The following is a 21,627-nucleotide window of genomic DNA, read 5'->3' as shown; positions in this document are numbered from 1 at the left end:
TTTCATTACGTGCACTACAGCTGATTTTCACACCGGCAACAGACACACACAGATGCAGAGGAGATAGACTGTGATTCAGAGAGCAGCATTTATAGCGGATCTGAGAGCTGTGTGGAAGTGGAGGATTTTCAGTCAATATCATTGTAGTGATATTACTGTAAACTTAGTAACTATATCAGTTTAACTAAGGTAGATTGATCACACACTTACCAAATGTCTAGAGACAGGACAATCAACACCAACTGGTAAAAATTTTTCCTTACAAACATATTTTTGCAGCATGTTAGCAGACCACTGTAATCCACACATGTTCGTCCACACATGAGCTGTGCTCTTATCGCAGGGAAATGGAAACCAAATCTTTGTTACGGCACATTTATAAACAACACTGATGATCCATGTCTCTGAACAATTTTTCTACTACTTGTTTGAATTACAGTTGGCAACATAATGTAGCGTCTCTCTAAACACTGTAACAGCTCTTCAAAGCTATATCATCTATATTGAGTTGCATCTCATTTACAATAGAGCGTGCTGATTGGTTTGAATTAAGTCTTTCCCATGATTTAATGAACAGATGTGCTGAAAACTTAAGGTCTTCATTTTGTACCGGCCAGTACAGGCAGCCAATCTCCACACTGGAATTTACACAATGACCTCATCAGCGTGACGTATCTTCAGAATTTATTTTCAAACTGGAAGAACGAATTTGCTCTAAACAATGCAAAAACAACAATTTTTTTTTGACTTGTTAGCTAAATATTTATGTACTAATAGTGTTTATAGCATCGTGGGACACATGACTATCAACATCTCAAATAGTTTTGGTGTTTCTTTTAATATAAAGTGCATGTATTTAACTAGCTACTAATCATAATTTTGACCTTCAAAGTTAACTTGATATGATTGACTACAATTGATTAGGCTATTTTTAAAAGACGAATTCTACTATTAGTGTCTAGCAATGAAGACATACTAGATAAGATGAAATATTGGACAAAACATTATTTAAAAATGTGTACTCCACCTACGTCTCTTTTACAACCTAACCATTGCCGATGCAGCATGTTCAGCTGCTGAAAATGAGCTCTGTCAGACCACTTCAGACACTGTCTCACTGCTTATCAGTATGGTGGGAATTGAGCCTATCTGTTACGTTTACTGGGTTTAACTGTATGGATGGTCACTCCTGTTAGCCAAGTGCTGATTGCCTTATTACAGTCATCTGAATGTCCATAACATTATCCAATAAGAGAGTTTGGGAACAGCTGGCATTCTGTTAGTTAGCAATAACCACATGGAAGAATCAATAACACTAATAAACCATGCGCTCATTGACAAAACCAACACACCTTTTAAATCAATAGATAATATTAAAATTCCATTTAATTGGATTTTCATTGGACATTTTGTTCTCTTTTGTATTGTGTAAATGTTTTGTCGATGATGTAAAAGACGATTCGGGGAAAACAAGCGTTATGTCCTTTTTAAACATTTATTTTCTTTTGCGGTCACACACACATTACCTTCAGAGCTCTAAAGCCGATGTAAATCCTAACCACCAGACCAAACACTGGATATAAAACCATCAACTCAACCTCTTAGTTGATATGGATTGAACACAAACAAGACATACCAGTCTGAAGGCACACACTGACATTGGCACATACACTAACTTCTGAGAAAAACAGTTTGAAAACAGGCGACATAATACTCTCAACCCTTACTGGGTAAACATTAAAATAAATTACAACAACAACATGAAGGTTTAAGGACATTGCTGCACTCGGAAACCTGATTAAGATATGCAGCACATTTACCAATCTGATCAAATCTGTGGAACCAGCCTGTGGATTTCGTCTTAATTCATGCACATTTGTTTTGTCCACAACTGCAATCGCAAACACGAACAATCTCCAGTTGTGCAGATATAGTTAAAACAACACTCGTTTTACAATGAATAGAAATAGACTTGTTTTACAACTTCCCTAAAGTTAAATCCCACACCGAATCGCAACATTTTGATTTAGTGGCTAATTTGTTTGAATTTGTATGTTCTTGTTTGTACATTTTAGTAAGATTTGCCAGCCTGATCTCACAAGGAAACGGAAGTATTTTAGGTTTTGTCAGTGTGGTGGTTATTTCAGTTGTATGAAAATTTATGATTTTAGAAAGGAGGCATGGCGAACAGCCCTACCCCTAAACCCAACCGTCATTGGGGGATGAGCAAATTGTGCAAATGAGATTGTACGAATTTATATGAATTAGCCACTAAATCAAAAAGTTCCGAATTGCAATGAGATTGTGTTGGATATGCTCATGCCTAATGATAGTTGCGTTTAGGAGTGCCACGGCTCTTTTTAAAAATGGTACATTTTCGCACAACTGAACTCGTATAAATTTGTACAAATTAGCCACTAAGCTGACAATAAAGTAATTACGTTTTTTTCATTTCTCGGCTGATTAAACAGTTGAGTTTTACCATTTTTGAATCTATTTAGCGAATGAATCTGGCAGCTTAGCAGAAGTCATTCTATTGAATTGGACCAATAGCATCCTACTCAAAAATGAGTATGTTTACATGGAAAACGATAATTACATTTTAATAGGATAAAGACGATACTCTGATTAAGAGTCTATCATGTAAACAACGATTTTTGATTGCCTTAATCAGACTAAAGTCATAATGGAACTAAACAGAAATCGGATTAAAACATGTGGAGTTTGCTGATTTTAATCGCATTATTGAAGTGTAGTACAGACATATAAACACTGCAATCAAACTATTACTGTCATGCAGGACTTTTTGCCGTGTTTTGTGACAGGATAGTCTACACACACACAGCTGTTTGACACTATTCTCTGCACCTACTAAAGCAGGGAAGGATCACAGACACCTGCATCAGGAAATGCGTTTTTTAATTTTTTTCATTTTATCAAATTCCTTAAAAACAGCAGACCCGAGTTGCAGTTAAAGTTGACAAATTGACAATGAAACGCCCGAAATTACTTGAAACTCTGGAGAAAACATGGATAACGTGGTGACGCAATCTATGTGCTGTGACCTGTAAAACGGGATCATGAAGGGAAAAAGCAACTCATGTAAACACCTTAATCATATAATTGTCTTATTCAGATTAAGACAAATAATTTGATTACTGATGTCCATGTAAACATAGTCGCTATCAAAAAAAAAAAAAAAAAAAAAAAAAAAAAAAAAAAAAAGAGTTTAAAAAATTTTCCTATTTATAGCTTAACTCTTCTGTAGTTGCATTGTGTAGTAACACTGACAGAAAATGAAAAGTTGCTACATGTATTTTGTAGGCTATTTGATATGGCTAGGAACTAGTGTAAGTCTGGCATAATAATCAAGGATCTTTGCTACTGTACCATGGGTGCAGCAACCAACTCTTTCAGCATCTGAATATTATCTCTAGCTAGGTTATAGTGCTGCACAATGATTGCACCTGCTTTAGCCTCAAACCACTTAAATCTTTGAGTGAGAAGCTAATGGTCTAATCTGATTCAATGATTTATGCTGAGCTAAGCTAAAAGTGCTCCGACCAGAGCTAGATAGCATTAGTTAAATTAATTTAAAAATGATAAAACTCGATGTTTATCTCTAAAGCAGGTTGTAAAATGAGCCCATTTTCAAAAAAGTGTTACTTTAAAGTTAAATGACATGTTTATTCTTAAAGGCTAGTTCTGATTGCAACTGCAGCGTGAAACTGATTGTACCTTTTACATGCTGTGTAAAAAATACACATTTACATTTTCTTGTGGACAAGAAATCATGCTTCCCTCAGTACACAAATGCCAAAGAAAACAAAGAAGTGCCCAGAAGGATTGAAGACATATTTCATCATTATTTTACATACAAAGCCAACCAATTGAGCACAAAAGCACACGTATAGCTAGGCTTGCCATTAAATGCTGCTTACAGCAGCAGAACTATTCGAATTTAAGGCATTTATTTAAAAAAAACTGCAAAAACAAAATAATAATAATCTTCAATTGGATAATAAAGCTAATCATTCCTTATCTTTAAATAAATTAATATACAAAGCTTAATATTTATAAGCTTGACACTAACTTTATATATGGCTTTAAGCTTTTAAGATTTCAGGAGCTCAATTTAAGACCATGTTTCATTTCACGGCCAGTTCAGTTCTTAAAAAGGAGGTCAATATTACCCTTTAAAAAAAGAAATGGAAAAAGTCACAGATGACAGGAGGAAAGAGCTATTTTGAGGCATTCTTTACAAATGAACATTCCAGCACATTCAAAAGATTTACTAAAATATATAAATATATTTATATATATATATACTATATACACTTTAAAAGCAAAATATAATCTAAAGTACCTAAAGTATCTGAATGCTTTACAGCAATAATTTACGTATTTCTTTAAATTAAACTTGAAAAACATTTCCACCATGTATAATTTAAATTTATCTGTGGCTCAATATTGATAGTACAGTACATCATTTTCAGCAGTCATCATGCAAGTCATACAAACAGAATGAGAAAGCAAGACTTGTTGACATCCTGCTTGATTATCTGATGCTGTCAGACCTTTTGCTATTTGACAAAAATGAAAAAAGGTGCATAATCTGAAATGTTCAAGGGAACGTTCACCATAAACTGAAAATGTACCCATCATTTACTCACCCTCCAGTCTCTTTATGTTATACTGTTTTTTTTAAACAAAAGAAAGAAATATTTGGAAGAATTGGAGGATGAGTAAATGATGACAGATTTCAAATATTTAGGTAAACTGTCCCTTTAAGTCAGGGGTGTCCAAACTCAGTCCTGGAGGGCCAGTGTCCTGAAGAGTTTAGCTCCAACCCTAATCAAACACATCTAAACCAGCTCATCAAGCTCTTACTAGATATATTACAAACTTTCTGGCAGGTGTGTTGAAGTTGGAGCTAAACTCAGCAGGACACCAGCCCTCCAGGATCGAGTTTGGACCCCTCTCCCCCCACACACACACACTTTAAGCTTTAGCTTTTTTAAGTTAAGGGTGTAAGACTCTCTCAGAGGTCTAAATCTCTCTTAAAAGTCTAAATTAAACAGCTGCAATGTAGTAAAACCATAAACCAGATTTAAAGCGATCAACACCAATAGCAAAAATTCAACTTTTATTTGCTTAAAATATCTGTTCTCTATGGCCCTGTTTACCACTGGTATTGAAAGGATAGTTCACCAAACAATTACAATTTCCTGAACATGTACTCATACTCAAGTGGTTCTAAACTTGATATGAATTTCTTTCGACTCTTGAACACAAAATGAAATCAATGAACACTTGAAATCAATGGCTGTTTTTTCTCAACATTCTTTAGCATTTCTTGCTTTGTGTTCAACAGGAGGAAAGGAACTCAAACTGGTTTGGAACAAGTGAAGGGTGAGTAAATGATGACAGAATTTTTGATTTTGGGTCAGCTATCTCTTTAAGAGGATTTTTGTCGATCTCATCACAAGTCAACATTCAAAACAAGTGAGCACGGTCAACCAGAGGTAGTTGATAATGCAATAGACATCATAATGATAATGCTCATGTGGTCAATTGCACTTTCTAAAGCCACAAAAAAACATGCTCTCTGACTGCTGACCTAATTCTTCAATATTACCTATCATGAAGTTGAAGTGCACTAGCCAAGTGGGATTTATACATCGCTGTCTGGAAGTGTAAAACTATATTCTTACTGGTACTGTTTGCAGCTATCAGAGCATATATGAAATGGTTGCTCTCTATTTGTTTTCTCTTGTGTTTAGTGTTGAGTTGCTAACCCTGGCTCACACTATGATTATGGCCATGATTTGGTTGTCTGAGACAAATTTTAGAAATGCTAGAAAATACTGTAATTGTAGGCTAAAATCTATAATCTCTGGTTGAGTTGACATGTTCACCAATAGCCGATTAACGGTTGTAGCAACCAAATTTCTCCTAAGATTTTGGACACTTTCCTGCACGCTTGTCTTATGACAACATTAAACCAAAAACCAATAGGAGCGCTGAACCTCATGATGCAATCAGAGTGATGACTTCAAACCACCTCAAGGTAATGTCAAAAATGTTGCTGTTCTTCCCTCTGATTTCAAGATTAAAGCATGTTATGAGTAAAATGAATGCTAAAGAATAGCATTTAGCTACAGAGTAGTTGGGACAATTCTTAGGGCCCACACACTTCTGGGCCCCCCAGAGATACTATTTGAAAACACTATTTCTATGTTTATTAACAGTGTTGGGGAAAGCTACTTTTGAAAGTAGTGCATTACAATATTGAGTTTCAACCCCCAAAAAGTAACTAATTGTGTTACTAAGTTTCTTTTTATGGAAAGTGATGTGTTACATTAGTTTTGAGTTACTTTTCTTGCCTGGCTGAGGTTTGATGTCTTTCAGAACTTGCAGGTGTTTTTTCATCTTTTTTTATAGAAAAGCTCTGCATTTAACAACCACATAAAGAACCTACACCTTTATTTTCCTGTAAAAGATGTAGGATACAATTATATTTTAAGAATTTTCCACAGCTACACATGCTGTATATACAGATTAATGAAAGCATATAAAGAAATGTGTTTGCTACTTCTGTATGTTTTGTGTTATTAGTTAAGTAAATTCACTTTCCATTGAGATGAAGATTGCAATAAAGACTAAGAGTACGAACGTGAAATAATTTATTAAGGCAAAAACAGATTTTAAACCTTTAAAATGTTTAACAACAAAATGAACAGTAAGACGATAAAAAAAAACTAATCAAAATGAATCTTTGAGCTTTATACATTGATTAAATTGCTTCATTAAATGGCCTTAACAAATGTGTCAATCTTTCTCAAAAGAGACAAAAAATCTTACTATATTACAAAATGTGGTCTCCTCTACAGTAGACAGTGGCTGCATCTCCTCAACAATAAAAGCAATAACCATTTGTTTTAGTTTAGTCGAACTAATTGTTTTACCTGGAGAACGTGAACTGACGTCAATCATAGCTAAAGATGGGGTGTTTCTTGCAGTTGTCAAGAGTTTTATTGCAGATAATCTACACTTAACAACAATCCACTTCTTTTCTTCGATCAGTTCAAAATAACAAGAACATGCACAAACGTAAGTCTCTGGCCTGCCATTGTTTTTCTTTCTAACTGTCTGTAGTGATGATGGGCAATTCGCGAAGGAATCGTTTGTTTTAACCAGATCTTCTAAGTGTACTTGTTGTCGTTAAACAGTTTGCATCTTCAGTAAGTACTCTATCTGTCGCGAAATAAACCCTTATCAGTTAGTATAACAGTCAGTCAGTTAGTGACTGACTTATCTGCTGTGAAAAAAAGACATCTGATGATGATGAGTGCGACCCTCGCAGCACGCTCACTCTTATTGAGCGTGTGATTCAACCCGACTAAGGTAAGTTTGTTAAATATATTTTGTAAAAGCCAATTAAGCAAGGTAAAAAGTAACTAAAAAATATGACTTCTTTTTAAAAGTAATGCATTACTTGGAAAAGTAATATTATTACATAACGTGAGTTACTTATAACGCATTACCCCAACACTGATCAATAATCTCACACTGCTTTTATGCGTTTAGTTTTACCTGGTTTCTGGAACCGTGCCTCACTGGGGACTCAAACCAGTCACAAGAGAAAAGTCATCCCTACAGAGGTAAGCAGTCAGCGGTACTGACCCGTAGCGTTCGTTTTACACACAAAATGCAGCCGTATACAAACTTGCACATATTTGTTGGTTCTCAAAAATGTAACCCTGGGCACATTTTTCCATTGAAACTGTTTTCAAGAGTTCACACTAAGATGATGATTGATCATAAAGCTTGTTTGGCATGCTGTCCTGGGAGAGAGCCCTAAGCTCATAAGATCCTTGAGCCCGGGGCTCCCTCCTGTTTGCAGAACGTTGGCTGGCTTGGTAAGGACTAGAACCAGGGATGTTCTTGCTGTGTGGCAACAGTGCTAACCACTGGGCCACCGTGCCACCCATCTAGGAAAGGAGGAGAAGTAGGGGTGGAAGGGGAATTCATCAAAACGAAGGTGGCTGTCATATGGATCTTAGGGTATTTATAGTGGCTTAGGGATCGTCTGATAGTTGAATCATGAACTGAATAATGCGGGGCCGGCTGCAAGAATCATAAGCGTGTGATCCTCTCCAAATTAGTATATAAATAAACTTCACTTAAAAAAAAATCAGGAAAGTTGTCGCTAGTTGAAAAATGAGATTTAAAACACTGATAAGAAATGTGTGTCCTTCGTCTGCTTGTGATCAAATCATCCAAATGCATCTTAATACCAGTTGTAAACAGGGCCTATAATATATGGTTTTATTTGAACTGATCATGATACGAATGGCAACATTTTAAGGCCCATTTCAAGGTGAATTGTAACCCATTAATCTGACTCGAATGCACCTTCACTGACATTTACGCCTATAAAAAGACTTTAACAGGACCGATAGATACATACATACATGAAGACCAAACTTTCCTACCACCACAGACTAACAATAAATATCCAATACATATCTGTCCATTACTGAATGAATCTTATCAACTGCCCTTCCTGACTCTTGAATTGGGAAAAATTACTCTTTGTTATGCCTAATAATGAATGTTTTCCCAATCATCCACTCTCAAATCCCATATTTTGATCATATCTACATGAATAAGGCTGTTGGTTAGATATTTCACCTCTCCCACATCAAGAACAAACAGCGACGAGAACAACTTTGGTTTGCTTCAGAAAAACATGACCATCACGAGCACAGGACACCGTGGGACAGATATGGGACATTCGCACAAATCAGCAGTCAGTCTGTTGTTTTCCTCTTTTCGTACAACAAAATAGATACTCTGGGTGACATACATGGCCGGAGGTTAGGAGGACGCCTATTCAGGGCTTTCGGGATCAAAATCATCACCCATTTGATAGCTGGAGCCCTGGGTGGAGTAGGAGCGGGTCTTCATTGAGCAGTTAGAGTCCATAAGAATGGCCTGAAAAAAAACACAAAAAACATGAGTATGATTACATTGTAGGATTACATTATTAGTTATTTTACTTCACATATAGCCTAGAAAATCTGTAAATGTAGCCAAATAACCATTTTTAGTCTTATAATTTACATGACCGACTTAGACAGTATACAAAGCCCAGCATAAATGAGTACATCCCCTACACATCTCTCAGACATATTACTATTATACGTTCCAATGCTAGGACTGCACATCTACCGTTAGACTCAGCAAACGATAAAAGAAAAGTTTCACCAGCGATCCAGCCTTCATAGATCGCTGGAGAACACAGCTGGAGAACACTCACATTTACACAGACTACAATCTTGTATTAATATGAACTACAGGTCCTGTAGCACACACACACCTGCTCCAAGTCTCCATTGATTACACTCACACAGCTGATGCTGCTCATGTACTGATCACACAAACATCTACAGTTGAAGTCAGAATTATTAGCCCCTCCTTTGAATTTTTTTTTCTTTTTTAAATATTTCCCAAATGATGATTAACAGAGCAAGGAAATTTTCACAGTATGACTGATAATATTTAATCTTCTGGAGAAAGTCTTATTGGTTTTATTTCAGCTAGAATAAAAGCAGTTTATATTGCTTTAACATCATTTTAAGGTCATAATTATTAGCCTCTTTAAGCTTAATTTTTTTTTGATTGTCTACAGAACAAACCATCATTATACAATAACTTGCCTATTTATCCTACCCTGCCCAATTAACCTAGTTAAGCCTTTAAATGTCACTTAAAGCTGTATAGAAGTGTCTTGAAAAATATCTAGTAAAATATTATTTACTGTCATCATGGCAAAGATAAAATAAATCAGTTATTAGAGATGAGTTATTAACACTATTATGTTTGAAATGTGCTGAAATAAATCTTCTCTTCGTTAAACTAAATTTAGTTATTGTGGAAAAAAATAAACGGGGGTAATAATTCAAGGGGGCTAATAATTCTGACTTCAACTGTTTACGGCTCACTTTGAGACACTCATTGCTGAGTCTCGTTAAACTGATTGTGAACATAACGACGCGTTTTCCTTGCCTTGCCTTGTTTGACTCTAAAGCTGTGGTCACAATAGAGTTTGAGCATGCGAAATTCTGCCGTACGGTGCTGCGAGAAGGGGCGGGCTTAAACAAGATGATTAGACATATATTAAATAGCGAGCGATTGCTCCATCTTTTGAAATTCTCTCCAGGGAGGTCATGTTTTGATCTTAGATTGGTCTCACACAGTCAAGTGATGCGATTTCGCAGGTCAGAGTGCAGTGAACTGTGAAACTTTTCACACAAATTTGTTTCCGGTCTGACGCATTTGCGTGTGTATGAATGGAGGTCTATGGGGAGAAAAGTCCTGTGTGACCACAGCTTGACTTTGTTTTGTCTATGTTGTCTGCTTTGCCTTTTTGACCATCTGCCTGTTGCATGACTATGACTCTGGATTTACCTGTGTACACCTGTTTGCCCCCTTCTTGCAGTTGCTTGCCTGACCATGCCTGCTTAGAAACCTGCGTTTGGATCCGTACTTTCTATGTCAGAATCTCACTTCACAATACAGCTGTTTATTTGATTTGTATCTTTTTCTTTATTCTATTGATCTGTGCTGATAGATTGTTATTAGATTATATACAGATGCACTCACCTACATAATCACCCCAATCAATCTAAAATGATAAATTCTTTCCAAATACAAATGTTCAAGGGATCTGGTGAAACTGCATTTATATCGTAATATGTATACAGTATATCGCAGAATAACAAATTTTTAATTATCAATATTGTGCAGCCCTATGCGATTGGTTAAAATAAGACATTTTTGCAAATATGGTTTATTAATTTTGCATTAGATTGCAAATAGAAGTCAGGATAAAAACCAAAATTGTAATCATTCTAACAAATCATTTGTATGATCATGGCAGAAAAAATTAGTACACCCCAGTAAATATGTGAATATGTAAAATTGTAACCTATAGGAAAAATCAAGGAGGCCTTACAAAATATTTCATTTAGTTAAAGGTTCAGGACACCCTGGATAACTTTTTTTTATATTAACATATTTGTGTATGTTGAGCATCAGTTAAGACAATGTTAGCACCTGTCAGCTTTAATTGTGGGGAAAACTGGATAATTTTGAGCTTTTGTCAGCTAATTTCAGCTTCCGGTTTTAAAATGATTTTTGGGGCGGGATCAAAATCGGCGACGTACCGCAGTACTGCAAATGCAATGATGACGCGTCGGTTTCTCATTATTATTCATAGCGGAGTTTTCTTATCCTATGAGAAGAGCCGGCTGCTTAATTGTTCATGAGACCTGCCAGACCTGCCAGAGTCAAGCCCGAGCTGTGAGACACGTCACGGACCCACGGGCACACAGTATTTAGCCGTTCATGAAGGCTCATTTGCGTTTGTTTCCATGATCCACGCGGTTTGTTGCATGTTTTCCCCCACGATCTTTTCAGGGCCGATCATACAGCAAAGCTGTGTGTGTGCTGCTAGCATTTTTGTCGGGAGAGCAGCACGAGAATTAGAGAATAGTGGACGCTGTCTTTTATCAGGAGTTCATTCACATTCAGACACATCACTGTGCTGCTGTGTTTGCCTAAATCCTCCAGATTACCAGCAGGGCTAATGGTTAAAATAGACAGGTCAGGAGACCTGCTGCACTGAGTCTGCTGGATACAGGGATTGAGGGAGAAGTCCCCATTTATACGGTTTACATGAACACACTTATCTTTATAATTATATAAATTGTGGTTGTGTATATGAAATTAAGAATAACAAATGTAGCAGGGCATTAAATCACTATTTATTTCTTTGCATTTTAACTTTGTAAACTATAAACTCATGCGTCTCCTCACGGTTTATCTCATTTTGTGAGCTAGCTTCGTTCGCTCACGTTCTCCCCTGCTGGCCACGCCCACTCCTGCCCGATGCTCGCGGAGCTCCATGCCCATTAATCATGCATCTTTTGAAAAAATTCTGAAGTAGACTATAACCATAAGTGGGGGGTGTCATGGCCCTTTAAAACAAATTGTAAGTTGTAAAAGATTTGCAGCTACTCATTTAAACTAATAAGTGTTATTTGTCTTTTCCCGATGATGTTAGGTGGCTGCACTCTTACATTAGGAATGATAATGCCTAAATGGTTTTGTAATAAAGCAGTAATATAGATGATTACACATTCAAATAGATATATTACCTTATACTCTTATTATACTCTTATATTACCTTATGTTCTGTCAATTTGTTCTACCTTGTCTGCTTGTCCTAGCTCCCATTAAAAAAGTAGGTAGCACATTTTAGTGACGCAATATGCTACCCATCAGATTTTGCTACCAGAGTAAATTTTAATGAAGAGTAGTGTGATATGAAGGTGTAATATCACTGTAATAACCTAATTAATCCCAAACGCCAACCTCAATACAGTGTTGGTAGAATAATCTGATGGGTAGGATCAAATGTCAGGACACCAGTACCTTTTTTTTGTACTTTTGTACTTTATCTTTTGCAATTATATTTCTGAGAGTGTATATCATTAAACTATTAAACCCTAAAATTCAATAAAATTTACTTTGTTAAACATTTTAACATCAAATGTTCCAAAAGCAGAGATGAAGGTCCCTTAATGCAGTTAAAAAAGGTGTAATTAAACATCAGTGGTTTATAAGCAATAGTGTTCAAATATGGATTCAGACAACTGTAAATTAACATTGCCTTTACAACATACAAACCACAACCAAGCAAATATATTTAGAGTTAACATAGACTAAGATGAAACGGGTCTATTTGCACACGAATTAGCTATACTGTATATTCAGGAAACAATGGATGACATGCACAGACGTTAAATATTGATTTATAAGTGCAAAAGAAAAAGACGCTCATTGACCTGGCAGAGAGAAAAGTTTTACATTAAGCTTCGTCAACAAAATCAATAAATCACTTCAGTCTATAATGGGAAAATGTATATATTAAAAAAGTATGATATTATACAGCACATTTTAGCTCTTATGTTTTCTATTTTGTTACAGACATACAGTGACATCCTGCAACTGTTTTGCAGCATATGAAATGTCCCAAACACTATTTTAACTGTCCAAAATTGGCAAAAAAAAATTTTTTTACTAATAGTCAAAACATGTTAAAAAAATATGTGTGTGTGTGTTATTAATGCATTAAAAAAAGTCAGGAAAAACTGCTGTGTTCAAGGCAGAAATAAAGAGTTTTTCATTCTATTTCACAAAGGTGACTTTATTGTGTTTTATGGAAATTCTGACCACAAGTCTACATATATGGACATAATAAATTTTTCTCTAAAAGTACATCATATCAAAAGATGATACTACATGTAAAGAAAACTTAGGCCTTAAGAGGTTAAATATGTTATTATATTTTATTACTATAATTTTATATTTTTATTACTGTACTAATAATTATTATTAAATAAATAATAAACCAAATAACTCACTTTTCGATCCGACTATATCTCATACATATTTAAATTAATGTAAAAAAATTTATTATTAAAATATATATTTTTAATCAGTTTTTATTTACTTGTTAGTTTTTAATTAATTATTTAAGTTTATTTTATTCGTATGATGTTGTAATTTTATTTTGAGTTCAAACGGACTCAATGTTGGCCTAATTTATATTTTCTCATATCCAAAACAGCCACTAGTGAATGATATCATCCGTTGTAGGCGGGGCTCTTCTCATCTGTCGACGCCCCCTAACAGTAAGAGATAGTGGCTTTATTGTGCTGTGATTGAACGAGGCTTTGATAAAGCGTGTGTAAAGCAGGCACAAACAGATCCAGCGTATATGCGTGTGTGTGTGTGTTAGTGCTCTTCAGAATCAGTGTAGTGCTCCTCTTGAGAAAGAAAGACCCCGATGCTCAGCTTTGATCACACAGCATTTGAGGGCAAATGCACGAGTCTGTTCAGATCAGCATCACTCTTTGATCTTGGCTTAAGGGCCATTTTTATTTGTATCTATTATGTAAGAAATTTCCTGTGGCAGTCAAATTCTGTCATGTCAGTGACTTGATAGAGATCAAATCAAATGGGAAAGTGTGTCTGAATGCCAGGTGGAAAGTGAACATATGGATGTTACTGGAAAATATGGACACACTTAATTAAAAAAATAAAAAAATAATCTTTTTGGAATTAACTGTGATAAAGAAAACTCAAAAAACACACTTTTTATAGTGGACAAAGTTTTTTTTAGATTATTAAAATGTTTTTCGGACAAAAAAAAAGCGCTTTAAGCAAATGGGCTGATTCTTCTATGGCAATGCTACAAAAAACATTATTATTATTATTATTTTTAATAGTGTATGAGTCAAGATACATCCACCATTTTGTATTAAAGCTCAGAAATCATAAATTAACCATATTATACTTATTTTCATATGATAAATTATTCACATTTAATTATTTACTATTATCAGCCGAGACTTAAACAGACGGCATTCACGAGAACCTACTAATAAATGCATGCAGCATAATATTGTTTTAAATGTTTGTTTTAGCTCTAGGATTCTGTTCAAACTTGATAGATTTGGTTTGATTAAAACTAACTCTGGTCCAATTGTTCTGCTAGTTAGTTATTTAGCTATTAGTTAATATAAAATTAGTTAGTTACCTCTATTTCTAAAGCAAATTTGTAGCTCATGTTACCTATTTAACCTCTTAATAGCAATGTATTAACAAACACACATTCAGTATACTGTAAAATAAAGCGATTAAGAGACTTTTACTTAAAAAAGAGGGTAAACAAGTTGTCTTAGATAATTAAAAAAATAAGTTAACTTAACAATTTTACAATGTTTATACAAGTTACAATCGCTGTACTCGCATTTTTAAGGTAAAGTAGCCAGGGCTTGACATTATCATCTGCCTAATGCAGGTAGATTTTAGCTGTGGTGGGTTAGATAGTCAAACCAACTAGCCACTTTGGCTGGTTGAAAATATTTTTTAAATTGCCAGTGCTGGCTAGTCACTAAAGATTAGAGTTATAGTTTATGACCATTTGTCAATAAGCGTGCAAATGTGATCTTAGAATCGAGAAGCAGCATGGCTAACTGTTAACAAAACTGAAAGGAGGTAAATACCGAATGAGAGGATGATCACACACACAATGAGACACAGGCACGCTCCCGTTACCTTGTGCGAAGTAACTGTGCCTGGAAACTCAACTGGTACAATGGGTTACCTTTGGAATAGACTGGACAAAAAGCAATGCTCGTGCACCCAATGTCCTGCTGCTTTCAAGAGCTTAAGAGTTTTTATGTATACAGCTATTATTCGCTTGTTTTGACACTATTTACAATTTCTGGCAAAGAAATAATTAGTTTGATGTGGCCAGAGAAAAATTTTATAAATCCTTAGGTGTTGAGCCCTAAAAAGTCACGTGAAATAAAACTAAATGCAATGCGACACTATAAAACAACAATCCATTGAGCAAGGTCACACCACACAAAAAAGTTAAATGAACGAGGAGGCATGTAGACATAACATAAAATTTAAATCAAGTAATTTTTTTGCATATAAATATATTTTCCAAACAACAAAACTGTGGCTAGTGAAAATGTAACGTTGGAAAACTACTAGCCACAGTGGCTGGTGATCAAAAATGTCAATATCAAGCCCTGAAAGTAGCTAATTACTTTTTACATTGCACGCTCCCATTGTTATTTGCAACAGCCATCATCTAATCAATACCGGACGGATGAAACCACTAAATTTTTAATTTCTAATTAATTCTAATTTTCTAAATAATTAGAGAAACCTGTGTCACCTAAAACATTTTGTGATGAAAATTACTTTTTTCATGAGTGTGTAGATTGCGATGGGTATAATGTATGTTAGTATATGTATATATGGTGGATTCTAACCATCTTTTCCTCGTTGGCGGGAGGATTTCGCAGAAAGAAACAAAGAGGAGCAAACATGATGTCCACTAAACCGATGATGGTCATGAGCCAGGGGAAGCCGATGCTCCGCGCGATCGCTCCACCTGCTGATGGACCTGCACAATAAACGCGAGTGTTAAATGCTGCTAAACACATAAAAATGAATGAAGGCATTTCTAACAGACTGAATTTTCATTTCAGACATTACCTAAAGCAAAACCCATGCAAAAGGCGACATCAGCAATGGCGTACACACTTCCATACACCGACACGTGCCTCAGATCGACCAGATAACCCATGATAGGCATCATTGAAGAGTCCACCATACCTGCAGACCACAAAATACAGGCTGTTTATGACACGCATTTTACACCGACACTGAATATTATGCACATTAACAGTAACATAACAATATATTACACATGCCCATTCATGACAATGTCTCTTATTGTTATGTCATTTAATGATCAAATGTTTAGACAATCCCTTCACACTAACAAGCTAAAACATGTTAGCAACATGCTACAAAATTAGTTTTATGCTATCAACAATCTAAAACATGCTAGTCACTATACAATATTATAAATATGCTATCTGCAATCTAAAATATGCTAGTCATGATACAATATTAGCAATATGTTAACAACACGATAAAACACGGTAGTCATATTATAATACTAGCAATATGCTATCAACAAGCTAAAACATGCTAGTCATGATACAATATTAGCAATATGCTATCAACAAGCTAAAACATGATAGTCACTATACAATATTAGCAATATGCTATATATAAAGTTAAACATGCTAGTCATAATACAATATTAGCAATATGTTAACAACACGATAAAACACGGTAGTCTTATTATAATATTAGCAATATGCTATCAACAAGCTAAAACATTTTAGTCATGATACAATATTAGCAATATGCTATCAGCAATCTAAAATATGCTAGTCATTATACAATATTAGCAATATGCTATCAACAAGCTAAAACATGCTAGTCATGATACAATATTTGCAATATGCTATCAACAAGTTAAAACATGCTAGTCATGCTACAATATTAGCAATATGCTGTAAATAAGTTAAAACATGCTAGTCATGATACAATATTAGCAATATGCTATCAACAAGCTAAAACATGATAGTCACTATACAATATTAGCAATATGATATATATAAAGTTAAACATGCTAGTCTTAATACAATATTATAAATATGTTATGAGCAATCTAAAATATGCTAGTCATGATACAATATTAGCAATATGCTATCAACAATCTAAAATATGCTAGTCATGATACAATATTAGCAATTTGCTAACAACAAGATAAAACATGCTAGTCATTATACAATATTAGCAATGTGCTATCAACAAGCTTTAAACATGCTAGTCATGATACAATATTATAAACATGCTATCAACAAGCTAAAACATGCTAGTCAAAATAAAATATCATAAATATACTTTTAACAAGCTAAAACATGCTAGTCATGTTACATTATTAGCAATATGCTATCCACAATCTAAAACATGCTAGTCATGATCAAATATTAGGAAAATGCTAGCCACATGTTACAACATTAGCAACATTTTATCATCAAGCTAGCATGTTAACATTATGGTAAAAACATACATTAAATTATAGTTAGAAACGCCCTGTCATGCAATTTTAAATACTTCGACACCATGTTGTGCACAAATAGCAATGCAAAATTTAAATAAGAGTAAAACAGAAAACACAGGTCATTATTGGAGACATTATTGAATATTCAATTAAAAAAACATTTTAGACAACCATAGGCATGGAAAAATGTGTTAAAAAATGTAATTCATGCCAACTGCTGGTAGATCTTTAACTACTGGGATTTGAGTATGAATGGGGTTAATTGTGTTACATGTCTTTTAAAGTGATTTGTGATATATATGATGATGTTGAATGTAATAACATAGATAATCTATTAACAAATGTCCTTTTCCTCTTTGCTTTTGCATACTAAATAAAGTAAACCAGTCAAACTGACCCCGAGCTTTGTTAAAAATGTTTTTATAAAGAAAGAAAAAATTGTATTAAATTATTAAATAATTTTAACTAAATTAACTATAACTTCAATAAAATAAATAAAAGCTTATTTGTGCAGTGCTTTTCACAATAAATATTGTTCTAAAAGAGCTTTACAAAACATGTATTTCATTACAGTCAAAATCAGAAAGACTTAAGGTAATGCATATGGGATGGATAGCATATATACATAAACTGCAGTTTTACAATATGTAGTGTTTTTTTTTTTTTTTTTCAAAAAGGTAATTTTTATGTGTATAATAGAAAAGAAAAAGGAGCATTACATGTGTTAAGACTCACCAATGGCGAATCCAACACCAAAGTTTGGTACAATGAGTCCATAAATGTCTTTTGCAAGAGGCACCTGTTGGACAGTCAGAAGAGCTCAATATGGTAAGCAGAATCTTGTTATTAGAAAATACCACATAAACACTCTGTAGAGTATCAGAAGAGGGTTTGCACAGAACTATTTGTGATCCTGTACCACAAAACCAGTCATATTTTACACATTAACACATTATCTTATAGTAAACATAAGCCTTCCATTGATTTTTTATGGTATGACAATATTTGGCCAACAATTTGAAAATCTGAAATCTTAGGTTTAAAAATAAATCAGAATATTAGAAAATCATCTTTAAAGTTGTATAAAAAAAATGTACAATATACTTAATATTCAATTGATTTCTGGCATAAACGAAAATCATTTTGACCCATGCAATGTATTTTCCTTTATTTCCATAAATATAACTGCAACAAAACACTGGTTTTGTGGTCTAGAGTCACATTTTTGTGCTTTGTTTTTTCATAACCTTTTGTGTCCATGTTTTTCCATAAGCACATGTGTACTTGACTCTCATATGAACTTGTTTTCCCATCTAATCTGATAAACATCTATAAGAGAACAGACTGTCTTCCTGGTAAGCAGGATATGTCCAAGACAGCAAGAGTCCGAGCTGTCAATTCAAAATAAACTTTCTTTGCAGCCCTCAACCGAGCTTGAGGACAGCAAATGATTTCAGGCTCCGTAATCCACAACTGTATTTATAGATAAATACTGAAATATTCACAGTTGTGAAATGTTAATCTTAAGGTGGATTTAGTCAGGAGGAACTTACGCAGAGAATACTGATTCCAACCAGCAGCATGCCTATAAGTGAGCACAGCCATCTGTAGAGAAAGAGGAGACAAAAAATGAAGATGAACCAACTAATGTCTGCTGTTCTGATTCAGAGGTATCTGAGGACTAAGACATTCGGAGGGTCACAAAGCCACAACAACAGAACTTGCCCTGATAGGGACGAATGCAGTTCATTAAATGTCACAGTGCAAGTCTACAAGCTCTGCAGTTTAACTACTGACAGTTCTGCTGCTTCGCCAGACATGCTTATCTTTTCTTTTCTTTACAAACCCCTCCAGGCATTTTTTAAGAAAATGTCACATGAGATGTGGAAATGCAAACAAACAGTTATCCGATGTTCAAAATTAAAACACATAAAGTGCCTGGTAAATAGACTTAAAGAGGGTTTGTTTACAGCAAAATGTAATTATTTTTATTTGTTTGCCTCATGTTGTTTCAAAACCTTAAGAATTTTGTTCAAATTCAGAATACAAATGATGAAAATTAATTTAAAGTCAGTTCACTAAAATCTGAACATTCATAATGAGAATAAAATCAATACATACACTCGCAGGTCACTATATTAGGTACACTTGTCCAACTTATCATTAATGCAAATTTCTAATAAGCCAATCACATGGCAGCAGCTCAACGCATTTGGGCATGTAGACATGGTCAAGATGATCTGCTGCAGTTCAAACTGACCCTCAGAACGGGGAAAAAAGTGATTTATGTGGCATGGTTTTTGAACTCAGACGGGCTGCTCTGAGTATTTCAGAAACTGCTGATCTACTGGGATTTCCACGCACAACCATCTCTAGGGTTTACAGAGAATGGTCCGAAAAAGTGAAATTATCCAAAAGCATTGTTGATGCTATAGGTCAGAGGAGAATGGCCAGATGGTTCCAGCTGATAGAAAGGCAACAGAAACTCAAATAACCACTCGTTACAACCGATATATGCAGAAGAGCATCTCTGAACACATCCAACCTTGAGGCGGATGGGCTACAGCAACAGAAGACCACACCAGGTGCCACTTCTGTCAGCTAAGAACAGGAAACTGAGGCTACAATTCACACAGGCCCACCAAAATTGGACATCAGAAGATTGTAAATACATTGCCTGGTCTGATGAGTCTGATGGTGGGGTCAGAATTTGGCATAAACAACATGAAAGCATGCATCTATCCTGCCTTGTATCGACGGTTCAGGCTGCTGGTGGTGATGTAATGGTGTGGGGCAAATTTTCTTGGCACACTTTGGGCCCATTAGTACAAATTTAGCTTTGTGTCAACACCACAGCCTACCTGAGTATTGTTAAATTAAGGCAGTTCTGAAGGCAACAGGGGGTCCAATCTGGTACTAGTAAGGTGTACCTAATAAAGTGGCCGGTGACTGTATACTGTGTAATTTAAACAGTTTAATCTTCTTTCTATATTAATTCTCAGAAATAAAAGTAGAAAAGCTTTATAGGCCTAATATTTGTTAAATTAATTAAACAAATAAAACAATTTTACTGTTTATTTTTCAGAAAATGATAACTGGTCAGAATTACAAATGTTTTCATTTACCGTGACTGACAATCAGGATTATTCAGCCAAAATAGTTTTTTTTTTTACTCTTCTAAAGTCAAACATTGATGTCATGTTGCTTAAAAATAAATAAAAACACGTCGGAAAACATGACACCTTCATGATATTGTATGCAAAAGGCCATTATCTTTTCTTATCCATAGATGTATTGCATCAAATGTGAAATTTTATAATGTGAGAAAAGATTTCTATTTGACTAATCATAAGAACAAATGAAATAATAATAATGAATATTTATTAAGCACCAAATCATCATAGGATAATATGACACCGAAGACTAAAGCAATGTTGCTGAAAACACTACTTTGTCTTTAGATAAATAAAATAACATTTTAAAATATATTAAAAATGAAAACATCAGTTGATCAAAACTGATCACTGTCAGTTTTGTCACTTTTTAAGGAGTTAATTTCCATCACCATGGAATAATGTATATTCCCTTTAAAAGTGCTTGAGCTTCATTATGACTAAGTGTAAACAACAAACAAACAAACACCCGGTATGCTGAGACTGATGTTTAAAAACATAAACACAAAACCTGGCGACAGAAACTCATTTAGAGCCATTTCAAAACAGAGGAAGCTGATAGCAGAGCGGAGGAAGATAAGGAAAGAGAAGAGGAGGAAAAAAAACACATTAATTTCCCTCTCCTACCTCCCCATTTTGTGAGCCAAAACGGCAAAGATGTTGGTCCCTATTAGATATGAGATGCTGGCTGGCACAAATGCAATCCCTAAGAGCAGAGAGAGAGAGAGCAGATAAGACGACACAATATCAGTTTGATCTCAGAGCTGCTGTTGGTCTCACAGACGCTGTTATGAAGCAGCTTCACTCATTCTCCTGCTCCTTCTCTTTCATTAGCTCTCGTGCTTTCCCTTTGCCTGTCAATGACACCTCAATATC

General features: G+C 34.8%; 1 protein-coding gene across 2 annotated transcripts in view; it reads right to left on the bottom strand.

Moving 5' to 3' along the window:
* Nucleotides 1-8,070: 8,070 nt before the first annotated feature.
* The window catches only part of slc18a2 (solute carrier family 18 member 2), a 29,374-nt gene continuing 15,817 nt past the window's right edge, over nucleotides 8,071-21,627 (bottom strand). The window contains exons 11-16 of one of the 2 annotated variants that reach the window (XM_087289061.1): nucleotides 21,379-21,457; nucleotides 19,132-19,183; nucleotides 18,314-18,377; nucleotides 16,153-16,272; nucleotides 15,927-16,060; nucleotides 8,071-9,000 (exon numbers count right to left, since the gene is read on the bottom strand). In XM_087289061.1, coding sequence (XP_087145187.1) covers nucleotides 8,896-9,000; nucleotides 15,927-16,060; nucleotides 16,153-16,272; nucleotides 18,314-18,377; nucleotides 19,132-19,183; nucleotides 21,379-21,457 — 554 coding nt within the window. In that variant the 3' untranslated portion in view covers nucleotides 8,071-8,895. 2 annotated transcript variants of the gene reach the window in all.

The sequence above is a fragment of the Danio rerio genome, chromosome 17 (assembly GCF_052040795.2).
Source record: "Danio rerio strain M-AB ecotype USA chromosome 17, GRCz13ab, whole genome shotgun sequence".
Lineage (NCBI taxonomy): Eukaryota > Metazoa > Chordata > Actinopteri > Cypriniformes > Danionidae > Danio > Danio rerio.
The sequence above is the reverse complement of the archived record's forward strand: the minus strand, read 5'-3'. Positions and strand labels throughout refer to the sequence as shown.